This window comes from Myotis lucifugus, unplaced genomic scaffold (genome assembly GCF_000147115.1).
Source record: "Myotis lucifugus unplaced genomic scaffold, Myoluc2.0 scaffold_9, whole genome shotgun sequence".
Lineage (NCBI taxonomy): Eukaryota > Metazoa > Chordata > Mammalia > Chiroptera > Vespertilionidae > Myotis > Myotis lucifugus.
Genome location: NW_005871057.1, coordinates 1,061,232 through 1,074,474, shown reverse-complemented (window position 1 = coordinate 1,074,474; position 13,243 = coordinate 1,061,232). Strand labels below are relative to the sequence as shown.

The following is a 13,243-nucleotide window of genomic DNA, read 5'->3' as shown; positions in this document are numbered from 1 at the left end:
AGAAAGAGCAACCTCACTGCTTAATATAGTAATGTCATAGCACCTTGATACCCTGTGAAATGAATAAGACTTAACTGCTTCTTATAATACTTGCTTTAAGAATTATCAATGCAATGACTCTTGAATATAGTAAATGATTTACTGGTGGTCCGTGAGGTCCAAAAGGTTGGCGACCTCTGGTTTAAGGAAACCTTTGGAGCATCGATCGACAACCAGTGGTCCGCAGACCTCTGAAAGGTTGGTTACTGCTGATTTAAGGCATTTTAATGTCAAATGCTTGCTGATGTATGTATATTACTGGGGCTCTTAAATTGTTGTAAGTTTAATGCAATCACTCTTAATATACACAATTCTAAACATTTAATATATTCATATTTACATGCTTGATTCAGAAATTTTCTGCTTTATATAAATATTTATTAAACTGGTGCTTATAAAGCATTGTGCAGTGAGGAATCCAACTCCATTCTATCACGTAAAATAGTTTGAAGTAACTTAAAATATTTCCATACTAAAATATTTTCAGTCCAAAATATCAGTTTTAAATTCTGTAAATTAGAACAAAAATACAGAATGTTTGTAATCTGAACACAGACATTTAACTAGTCCTAAATTGCTTCTTAAGGTACCTGGCAGAGATTATATAATAGCTAAAAATTATATCTTGAGCCCAAAGAAAAGTACAGCTCAAAAGAATAGCTTTGATAGAAAATATTTTCTGAAAAATTTCAACTGGGATTAAAAAAATAAATTTGATTACCTTCTCTATAGTCAATATATCTGTTCCAGAGAATTATTTTTACTCACATTTCAAATACTTTCTAGGGCTAGGACAATAAGCAATTTCCAACATGGTTTTAATAATAACTTTGTTTTCAGTAGGATGGGGGAATTTTTTTTTCCTCCATGCTAAAAAAGAATCACTCCTATTACCTTTTCATTATAAACTCCTGAAAGAGAAGTACTACTATCCTATATAATAAAAGGGTAATATGCAAATTGACCAAACAGTGGAACGACGGGTCACTATGATGCACACTGACCACCAGGGGGCAGATACTCAACGCAGGAGCTGCACCCTGGTGGTCAGTGCACTTCCACCGGGGGAACGCTGCTCCGCCAGAAGCCGGGCTCACGACTGGCAAGCACTGCGGCCATGGCGAGAGCCTCTCCAGCCTCCGCAGCAGTGCTAAGCCGTCAGTCAGACATCCCCCGAGGGTTCCCGGACTGCGAGAAGTCACAGGCCTGGCTAAGGCAACCTCCCCCTGCCCCCTGAGTGCACAAATTTTGTGCACTGGGCCTCTAGTATTTTTATAACATGTTATTCTTTGTAGCTATAAAACCCTAGCTCAAAACTACACTCCTGAAAAGATCGTATACTTCTTATTTTTAAACTAGAATTTTCCTGCAATACTAGAAGAAAATTATTATCACAGAATGCTATTGCAAGTACTAATGATCCCTAGGTATTGAGAAGGGACCATCAATGAACAAGAGATATCAACAAACATTTGAAAAATGAAAAGCAAATTGCTAAAACTCAAATGTCTCCAGAGGGGGACACCAATGAGAAGCAAACCAGAATATATTATAAAACCCTAGAAAAGCTAAGAGATTAAAGTCAATTGTTACCTCCAAAGAAAGTAATAAGAAGCTAGACTGTAAACATAAACACTGGCTGAAAGTCCATTTAAGTTACTGAAAAATTGTTTTCTGACCTATATACTCCATGAAAGTGAGTATTTATTTAACATCACAAATAGGCATTTTAGTGACATGGAAGCAATCAAGCAGCTGACAGAAAAGTATTCACTGATTTAACAGTACAGTGTACACTATACTGCTAAATCTTAAAATGTGACTACTCAAACTTTTAATATTATTGTAGTAGTAATTCAAACTCTTAAAGTTCTGATTCATTCTTGCATCCTTAAACTTCATGGTATGGTAGTGACTTAGGCTTCAGCCTACCAGTGGTCGGCAAACTCATTAGTCAACAGAGCCAAATATCAACAGTACTTCTTCAAAATAGACTCGCCCAGGCTGAAAACCGACTTCTGCGCATGGGCCACGAAGTTTCAATCGCACTGTACGCGTGCCCGCACGTGGTATTTTGTGGAAGAGCCACACTCAAGGGGCCAAAGAGCCGCATGTGGCTCGCGAGCCAGTTTGCCGACCACGGGCTAGGCCAGTGATGGCGAACCTTTTGAGCTCGGCGTGTCAGCATTTTGAAAAACCCTAACTTAACTCTGGTGCCTTGTCACATATAGAAATTTTTTGATATTTGCAACCATAGTAAAACAAAGGTTTATATTTTTGATATTTATTTTATATATTTAAATGCCACTTAACAAAGAAAAATCAACCAAAAAAATGAGTTCGCGTGTCACCTCTGACACGCGTGTCATAGGTTCGCCATCACTGGGCTAGGCCCATGTTGATTTTAATAGTCAATCATCAGTGTTTGCCAAAAGGTGTTTTCTGTGCACCTTTACCCAAGAAGTTTGAGCCTCTGGGAATTAAGTCAAAGAACCATATAAAACATTTTACTAAAAATGTAGCAATCCAGTGAGAGTTTACATACTGAACAACAAGAATTCCAAGCCATTTTCCTTGTTCTGGTCAGCAGGCAGCTAGACAGATGCTTAGGCCTATCCCACAAATTAAAAGATTCTTTTCCTAGAGCAACTGAACAACCCCAGAGAAAAACCTCCAGAAACGGACATTTGGGAGGCTCTGAATGTAAATTCTCTAAGCCTCACAGCTTCCAGGGTTGTTGTTTTTTAAAGATTTTTATTGGTTTTTAAAGAAAGAAGACAGAAGAGGGTAAAAAAGCGAAACATCGATTGGCTGCCTCCTGGAGACCAAGCCTGCAACCTGGGCATGTGCCCTGATGGGGAATCAAACTGGTAACCTTTCAATGCATTAGACAACATCCAACCAACTTAGCCACACTGGTCAGGGCATAATCAGGTTTTTTATGTCTCTCCTAAATATGAATAGCCAAATAGGACTAGACAATTAAGTGAAAGTTCAAATATGGAAGAAGACCAAAATAAAACAAGCCTAAAATAGATAATATACAGAGAAGAAAAACTTAACACAACAAAAGTTACAATTAATAGCCTCCAAAAAAATAAGAGACTATATACCTATGATAAAAGAACCAAATTTTTCTTTAAAGATAGGGGGAAACAGAAGAAATGCTTAAAAACTGAAAATGTGTTAGATATAATTAGAAATGAAAAGAGGGACTAGAAGATAAATTAAGAAACTCTCTTCAAAGTATAATTGCTATACTGGGAGACAAAAGGTAGCTAGAATAAAGCTAGAAAAAGAAAAAAAAATTAATTTGGTTGGTTCCAGTATCTAACAAGTAAGAGTTCCTGAAAGAAAAAAACAGAAAATGAAAATGAGGCATTCTTGAGGGCACAATGCAAAAATTCTTCCCTAAACTAAAAAGGCAAATTTCTAGGCTAAAAGTGGCAAATTAATGGCCATAAATTGAATTTTTAAATAAATAAAAACCCATCAATGCACAATAAACTTTCACAAAATTGGGGCTAAAGAAAAAAATTACATGTTGTCAAGAGTAATAAGCCACACACATAGTTTGTTCTCAGAAAATTATAAGCTCCATATTTTTTAATAAAGGCCATCTATGAATATAAACGGCTAATATGCAAAGTGTCCCCTCAGGAGTTCGACCTGAAGACTGGGAGTTTGATCACTTGCTATGACGTGCGCTGACCACCAGGGGCCGGCACGGAACATGGCTGGTGCGGTGTGCTGAGGGAACAAGGGAAGGAGGAGGCAGGGAATCTGAACTGCCCTGATCGCTGGCCAGGCCTAGGGACCCAACCCATGCACAAATTCTGTGCACCAGGCCTCTAGTATTCCTTAATAAAGCCTTGACTTGAAATCAGACACTCATGCATTGTTAGTTGTTGTTAATGAAGATCTTTAAGGTAACAACAGACTGTTGAAGACAATAGGTTGAGCTAATCTTTTCTATCTTATTATATTAGGGTAAAAGCTGAGAAATAGTTGAAAGACTTGCAATTGAAGACATTAATTAGGAATATAAACCTATCCAGGCTGAGTATCTCCTCCTTTCCAAAGTACATTTACTTTATATATCATCATCATGAAGGTGACCCAACTACTTTGCTTGTGGTAAGTTCCTTTAATACACATTCTGATAAAATGTTAACTGTTAGAAGAGACACTTGTCCATGGGTCTCTTGTGCTCCCATGTCTTGCTAGGTATACCAAAAATGCAAGGCCCTACCCACTCTTTACACAGGCCATTTCTCCGAGCTGTGTTTGCATCAAGCAGCCTTTAGAGATGAGGTAACGTCTTCCTCTGGGACAAAGAGCAAGCCTGCTTACCACTTACTATAAAGAAATGAATTCCCTAAGCTGCAACACAAACCTGCTGTGTATGCTGCATCCATCTGGACAATATCAAGCCACTCTTATAGGACCTAAAGAGCAAGAGGGTCCTATGCAAATACTATGTTCATGCTATTTGCTATACTATGAATAATCAAGTCCTTTGTCTCTACTTGAGTCATGTATCTTCTGCCAGCATCCATGAAATAGAAGTAATATGTTGGAGTTTTTAAGTAGGGGGTGATTCCAAACCCAATAGTAAAAATTAATCTTGAGGCTATGAATACCAGTTGTTAGTGAAAACTATACTTACTCAGCATATGTTTGTTTTAGAAAAGTAACTTGCTAGACTATGTACTGTAAGAAATTAAGCTTACCCACCTGAAAATATAATATACACAGACACTATAATTTTTAACTCACTCTATAGTTACTGACTTTATTTTGTAACCTCACTAATCCATACGTGGTTTGGAACAATTTGTAAGGCATGTAGCATCAAGACTTTTTATCTGTATTTCTCACTTTAAACTTTCTTATATATTTCTAAACACGAGACAAAAGTGAATTTTTGATCAATAAAATGAAATCAAATGTATCTCACTATAATACTTAGAGCAAGAAAATAACAAAGTAATGTTTTAAAATTCCGAGAAAACGACTTTTAATCTAGAAATCTGTGCTCAGACAAACAACCAATAAGGTATGAGGTCAGAAGATAATGTAACTTCAAAACATTTACTTCCCAAGCATTCTCTCCCTCAGCAAGCTATCAGGAAATGTGCTCTACTAAAACCAGGGAGCAAAGCAATAAAGATAAAAACCTGAGATCAGGAAACTGAGAGCAACACTGGAGCAAAGGGATTTCTCAGGACAATGGCAAAGGAAAGTCTCAAGACAATTGTTGTATAGTAGCTATAAAGGGCAAACAGTTTGGGTGGGAGCAGAAAGGTGGAAATCCAGGAAGAACTGATAAATGATCTGATACTGTTTGCATAGAGAGGGGTTTTACAGTTCTGACTAAGAGTATAGTAAGAATTAGTTATGACATATAGCAAATTGAACCAATTTTTAAAAATGAAGCACCTGGCCCCAGGTGGTTTGGCTCAGTGGATAGAGCATCAGCTTGCGAACTGAAAGGTCCCAGGTTCAATTCCAGTCAAGGGCACATGCCCAGGTTGTGGGCTCGATCCCCAGTGGGGGACTTGCAGGAGGCAGCCGATCAATGATTCTCTCTCATTATGGTTGTTTCTCTCTCTCTCTCCCTCTTCCTTCCTCTCTGAAATCAATAAAAATATATATATTTTTTAAATGAAGCAACTGTTACTTCAGACAAAAAACAGACTTTTACAGGAAAGAACAGATAATCATAGAAGACTCCTGGGGTTAGCAGTGAGAATTTATGTACTAACAATTTAAACTTTGCATAGTGATTTAACTAAATCTATAACAGAGGTGAAGGAAGAAGTATTCGTGGTGAGGTGATCTAGGACATCTAGTTATCCCAAAGTAGAAAGTCAAAATATAATAACTGATAAATCAAAAAATAATAGTATAGAAGCTGGCAATATTCATTAAAATTCAAAATTCATCTTTCTAACTTTCTTACTCCTAAGAATTCTACAGGTAGATCTGAACATACGCACAATGATATGTGAACAAGTACAGCACTGTTTGTACTAGTAAAAATACCAGAATCAACTATAGGGAAACCATTCATGAATTAAATCCATATAATTGAATATTACACAGTTTTATTTTATTTTTTTTTTTATATATTTTATTGCTTTTTTACAGAGAGGAAGGGAGAGAGATAGAGAGTTAGAAACATCGATGAGAGAGAAACATCGATCAGCTGCCTCCTGCACACCCCCCACTGGGGATGTGCCCGCAACCCAGGCACATGCCCTTAACCGGAATCGAACCTGGGACCCTTCAGTCCGCGGGCCGACGCTCTATCCACTGAGCCAAACCGGTTTCGGCTATTACAAAGTTTTAAAAAAAGAATAATGCAACTCTATTTGTACTAATCTGGAAAATCTCAAAGATATATAAATTAAATGAAAAGGCAGAATAGTGTTTACTATCATTTGTGTAAAGAAAATAATATTCTAGATGAAAGTAGCAATACAAATATATAAAATACAAGAGTGAATACTGAAAGAAATAGCTAACGTATTGAAAAGGGTTACTTTGGGGATACAGGACTCAGAGAGTGGGGAGGGATTGCTGTTTCCCATTGTAACCCTTTAAGTACTATTTGATTTTTCCAAATCATTTATGTACTATTTTGATTAAAATGAATTAATTGAAAAAACTAGAGGTTGGGGAAGGCTAGATATAATCTGAGCCAACCCTCACATTAAAGAAAACTAAAAAGCTCAATGAAATTTAAAAAACATTTCCTAAAAAGCAAAGCCTAAGAAGAGTAAGAGCATATATCAGGCCAAGATTCAGGAAAGGGTTAAAACCTAGAAAAGCTAGAAAACCACTTGGACACCATCTGCCTTAGAGACAAGGGTTGGGACTCCAAAAAGCTGCACTGTAGCAGTAATTAAGAACCAGAAATAAAACAGGCTTTAGCATGGTCTTCAGCCACTTGAGTGATCCAGAAAATCTAAAGCCTTAAAATTAAGTTAAAGTTGGTGCTAGCGTAAACAAATACTAGTAGAAATCTTCTCATCTTAGGCCTCAACTTATTCAACAAATAATTTTTCAAACACAATGTCTAATACATATTCAAAGATAGTCAGGCACACAATATAACAGATACAGACCCACACAGACTCAAAATGCTATATATTCTCAGACAGATTATAAAGAAACTATATTTACTATGTCCAAGTATATAAAACAAGATTGAAAATTGCAGAAACAAATATTTAAGTATCACATATTTTTTAAAAAATTCTAGAACTTAAAAATTAACAAAATTAGAAACACAATGAATATAGTTAACAGCAGATTATACATAAACAGAGAATGAACTGCAAGATAAGTCAGAAGTTTCCAGAATGAAGCAGAGACAAAAGGAGAGAACACACACAGAGAAGAGAGGATAAGAGGCAGTATACAATGAAAAGGTCAAACAGACATTTAACTGGTTTTCCAGAAAGAGAGCAAGCAAAAAGCGAATGGGGCAGAGTGATATGTGAAGAAATATGACTGAGATTATTTTCAGAACTGATGAAAACATCAATCCATACAATCAAGAATACATCATCATGAAACTGCAAAAAAACAGAAACAAAAAGAAAATCCTAAAACATCCAGGAAAAACAGAAAGTCTCCATAAGCACAATACTTAAGACTGATTTCTCACCCTAGTCGGCTTGGCTCAGTGGATAGAGCGTCAGCCTGCGGACTGAAGGGTCTCAGGTTTGATTCCCGGTTGGGGCCCCAAAAAAAAAAAAAAAAAAAAAAAAAAAAGACTGATTTCTCAAAAGTAAAAGAAGCCAGAAAACAGTGGAATATTTTAAAAATAAAACAAACAAAAGCTGTCAACCTAGATTTCTATACTATGTGAAAATTTCCTTCACTAATGAAGATTAAAAACATTTTCCTGCGTTGGAGGGTCATCCAATCCACCAAAAGGTTGTGGGTTCAATTTCAGGTCAGGGCACACACCTAGGTTGTAGGTTCAATCCCCAGTCAGGGTACATTCAGGAGGCAACCAATCAATGTTTTTCTCTCACATTGATGTTTCTCTCTCTTCCTTCCTCTCTCTAAAATCAATATAAATATATCCTCGGATGAGGATTAAACACACACACACACACACACACAAAGAAAACATTTTCCCATAAGCAAAACAGAATTAGATATTAGGAGACCCATAGTGAAAGCAAAGGGACGGTTAGAGATACATAAAGGAAAAAAAGGAATAAAATGAAAACATGCTCTCTGGAAGAAAGTGATTCATGGAGTTCAATGCTTCAGATATTACTTGCTTAATCTTTCTTTAGAACTCTAGGTGCAAATGAATTATTCTATGTGACATTAATATCTTACTTGACTGTAGACTCTGTGTGCTGTACTTAACTGCACACTTGCAAGCAGTTCTTTTCAAATTTGTCTTTATCTAAAGGTCTTATGTCCAAATTATGACTATTAAAACAGATTGACTAAGATTTCTATCATCTGACTCTTGCTTATTTAACTACCTGTTAGTAATACTAAACCAACAGATTAACAGTAATAAAAATCATTTTATACTTGGTATGTATTCATCACTTATGCTAGTTTGAATAGTTAAATCAGAATATTATTACCTATTATCTTTTTAAACCCTCTCTTTTCTTTTGTAACTCTTCCCCATAGAATTCATATTTAAAATGTGAGCTGCAAGGTGGACTGCTGGAGTTAACATCCTGACTCCAAACTTTATTAGCTGTATGTCAGTAGTGTATTTAACCTCTTTATGCTTCAGTTTCCATATTGCAGGATAGCAGTAATTGTTATTTTTCATACAAGGTTACTTCAAGAATTAAAATTAAAGGAAATATACATGGAAAAGTACTCAGCTCAGTATGACACATTAATAAGCATTCAATATATGTTAAAAACAAAACTTTTCAGGAAAAAAGGTACATAGAATCTACATTTTAAAAGCTATGATTGTTAGAAATTATTATTTTTATAATAATTTCTAATATTTTTATAATAACTAATTACTTAAAAATACAGAAAACACATACTTGACTAAATCTATCCTATTGTTGATAGCAGCCCAATGGAGAAGTGTAACATTTTCTTTGTCTGGTTGTCGCACATCGTAACCTGCTTCCACCAATTCTCGGCAACGTTCATATATTCCATATCTTGAAAAAAAAGAAAAATAGAGATTATTACTACTATTTGACAAGAAATTTAAAGCTAAAAAATAACATTTTCAGAAGAAAATAATGCTCCATTTTGATACCTGAAAATTAAAATGAACTTCTGAACATAAAATGCTACTTTTAACATATGAATATTCCAACAGATTTTACTAATCCATCTTATAGATGAGTTTTTGTCTCATCTATAAGAATGCAATATCTCATTAGTTGGAAGAGAAAAGGATACCCAAAATCAAATATCTATCATTTACTTGTTTTTATTTATATCACTACTTATTTATACCACAAAACACTTGAGGCAGCTTATAAAAGTACATACAATTATTTTTAAAAATATCCTATATAAAAAGGCTAATATGCAAATCGACCCAACAGTGGAATGACCGGTCGCTATGATGCACACTGACCACCAGGGGGCAGACATTCAATGCAGGAGCTGTCCCCTGGTGGTCAGTGCACTCCCACAGGGGGAGCGCCACTCAGCCAGAAGCTGGGCTCATAGCTAGCGAGTGCAGCAGCAGTGGCAGGAGCCTCTCCCTCCTCTGCGGCAGCGCTAAGGATGTCCAACTGATGGCTTAGGTAAGACGTCAGTCGGACATCCCCCAAGCTGTCAGTTGGACATCCTGCGAGGGCTCCCAGACTGCAAGAGGGCACAGGCCGGGCTGAGCCCCCCCCGCCCCCACCCTGAGTGCACGAGTTTCGTGCACTGAGCCTCTAGTTAAGGACATAAAAGAGTAGTAACAAACAGCGTATCAATGACTTATAATAATATCAAGAAGAAAAGATGTTTTACAAACCTCAGTCTTCCTTATTTACAAATTTAGCTTTGATATTCATGAAGGAAAATTTTAAAAGGATGTGTTGGAGTGGGAAGTGGATTGGGTTGGGGAAAGAGTCTTGTGAGTTCAAGCTAATGAACCATAAGAAAAAATCTACTGGGAGAGTTCTAGGAGAGATGTTCATATTTGATAAAGAAGGTAATGCAAAGAGCCTGATCCTTTCCCACCTTTCTGCTTTTGGTAATTGTGAGGCAGCCTAAATTTTTAAAAACTTTTTATTATGGAAATTTTCAAGCATAAGCAAAAGTAGAAAGAATCTATATTATAAAAGGCCTGTGGCCATCATGCCTTAACACGGAACGACCAAACAACTGGTCACCAGGAGGTGCACCTCTCAGTGCCTCCCCCATCCATGAGCCGCTCGCAGCGGTGGGGCAGGGCTCGAGCGAGGCTGGCGGGGCTCACGCAGCGAGAGGCGGGGCCCACGGCTCGTGCAGGGAGGGCCTGGGGGCCCACAGCTTGTGCAGGGCGGGTCTGGAGTCCCTCAGCTCGTGCAGGGCGGGTCTGGGATCCCGCCAGCGTGGCGGGTCTGGATCTCGCGCGATTTCACACGCTTGGCCTCTAGTAGTACAATAAACCACCAAGAATCCATCCTTAAGCCTCAAGAACTATCAACTTTATTCTAAACAAAATACTGGGTCCTTGGAACTGAGACACAAAAGTATATTTAAATGACTATATTTGTAATTTCTTAATCAAAGTGGTCTTCAAATGGGGAAGGCACCCCATAGGAAGAGGTCGCAGTAGGAGTGGCACATTAATGGGACACTCAAAGCAAATATTAAAATTTCTACCTATATTCACATCTTACCTAATACAGAAATTAGGCTTTACTAATATTTGGTACAGACTTCACATTGCTATTATCACTGGCTCTGTATTGCATGTGTATACACACACACACACACACAAAGTAATCAACCTAAGGAAAGACCAAGAGTTCCACAAATTATAGTAGGCAACAGTGGTACCTTCTTCAATTCTTGTTCTTTTTCAGAAAAGTATTTACATGTGCCCAGTTCAGTGAACTAGGTATATTACCTTAAAGAGCAGAATCTACCTCACATTTTGAATGAAATAAGTGTCCATAAAAATCTTTTAACCATTCAAAAAATCACTGATTATTTTTCTAACAATTAAAAGTGAGTATGCATTCATTTTCCCTTTAACAAAAAAGACAAGTGTTCCAAATTGCTGGCTTTGCGTGTGAGGCAGGGGATAGTCATGCCAAAAAACTGTGAGTAGTATGCTAGCAACCATATATTCTTAAGAAGGGTAAAGATATTTAGTCTGTTCCCCTTCAAAGCAAAGGGAATAGTGAGAAAGTAACTATTTTTATTTCAGAAAAACTATAAAGAGAATATTTTTTAAAAACGTTTGGAAATGTTTCCATCATTACATAATACTAGAGGCCCGATGCATGAAATTCATGCAAGGGGCTCGACCCTTGCAGCCCCTCCCAGCCTTGGCTGGCCCTCCCAGCCCTGGTTTCGTCCGGACGGTCATTCTGCTGTTTGGTCTAATTAGCATATTATCTTTTTATTATATAGGATAATTTCTGAAAGATTTAAATACATCACCTATAAAATCCTTCTCATGTGGACATACTGAAAAATTTTGATACAGTTTTCTAACATGTGTGAACCCATTTCTTGTAATTTCAAAAATGCCAAAGTCTAATTAATTCGTAAGAATTGTCATCAGAAAATGGATATTTACAAGATAAAGATCAAAAAATATTTGCTTAGTGATTAACGCTGAAAAAGTAATGACTGTGACTTAGTAAATGCAGCATACATTGCAATTCTTCCATAAGGGAATTATGTTTCTTTGTGAAGTTATCCTTTTTTCAGCAATTAATCAATAATTAAATAATCAAAACAAAGTATCTAAAAAATCAATTTAGGATCAGATTTCTATATCATTTATACATATACCACCTAAAATAATAAGAAAGCCTTTTTAATTACACCACTCACTGTAAATAAAATTAATAAGACATTAAAGTACATATTTAATGTATACATTAAATATATACACCAATTTCCTCCAAATTGATCTATAAATACAATGAAATTCTAATTTAAATCCTAAATGAATCATCTCATGAAATTCCTAAGGAGAACCCTAAAAATTCATTAGTGAGAGTAAAAGGCCAAGAATAGCTGAGACCATTCTGAAGACTAAATGATTAAAACAATGTGGAACTATAAAAGATTAAACAAATGGAAGAAAAAAGAGTATTTAGAAATGGACCACAGAGTGACATCAGCATTATGGTAGAATAAGACTCCATCATTTTGTCCCCCCTCCAACAATAATTCTGTACTATTCACAGGCAAAGTGCCTCTGTGGAACTGTGGGATCCAGAACCATACATCAAGTGATCTGGGAGAAGTCTCACTCACCCATGTACTGGGTAATAGGAACAAAGACCTCTATCTCAGCTGTGGCCCCTGCAAATGATCCATGATCTGGGCTCTAGTCTGAGAGCTCTGGAAAACACTGTTTTAGACAATCACCCGTGGATGAAAGAGCCTTTGTGGAAGTCCAGGTTTCCAGAGAAGTTGCAGCACATTGTTTCAGCAGAACAATATGCAAGTTTGGACACACTGGAGAGGAGTACTGAATCATAAGCTACATGACCTGGGAGTGAGAAGAGGCTGGGAGAGCGGCAGACAGGACACTTGGAAGGTATATATATATATATATTTTATGTACAGTGGGGCCTTGACTTACGAGTTTAATTCGTTCCGTGACAGAGCTCCTAACTCAAATTACTCGTATGTCAAATCTTAAAGTGAACAAGTGAGACACGTGATGCTGGGTGGTGTTGTGGCGTTCACTGTGACTTTCGCTTGCGCCAACTAGCGGTGGGGTATCTGAAGCTGGCTCGTAACCTGAATTTTAGCTAGCAACTCAAAGCAAAAAATCAGCCGAGAGACGGCTCGTATCTCGAAAAACTCGTTAGTCAGGACACTCGTAAGTCAAGGCCCCCACTGTATACATTAAGGGACACAGATCCCACTAAGTTCAAAGCAGACTCCATCAAAATACATAAAGAACTTTTACAAATTACAAAATGATAAAAGAACTCAAAATGGGTAAAGGATTTAAAATGGCAATTCACACAGGAAGAAATTCAAATGGTCAATAAACATAGGGCAG

The 13,243-nt window shown here is 37.0% G+C and overlaps 1 protein-coding gene across 1 annotated transcript in view; it reads right to left on the bottom strand.

Annotated features, from left to right (window-relative positions):
- ZDHHC17 (zinc finger DHHC-type containing 17) overlaps positions 1-13,243 on the bottom strand; it is a 76,550-nt gene that overhangs the window by 46,245 nt on the left and 17,062 nt on the right. The window contains exon 3 of the mRNA XM_006084038.1: positions 9,093-9,215. Coding sequence (XP_006084100.1) covers positions 9,093-9,215 — 123 coding nt within the window. The remainder of the gene's footprint in view (positions 1-9,092; positions 9,216-13,243) is intronic.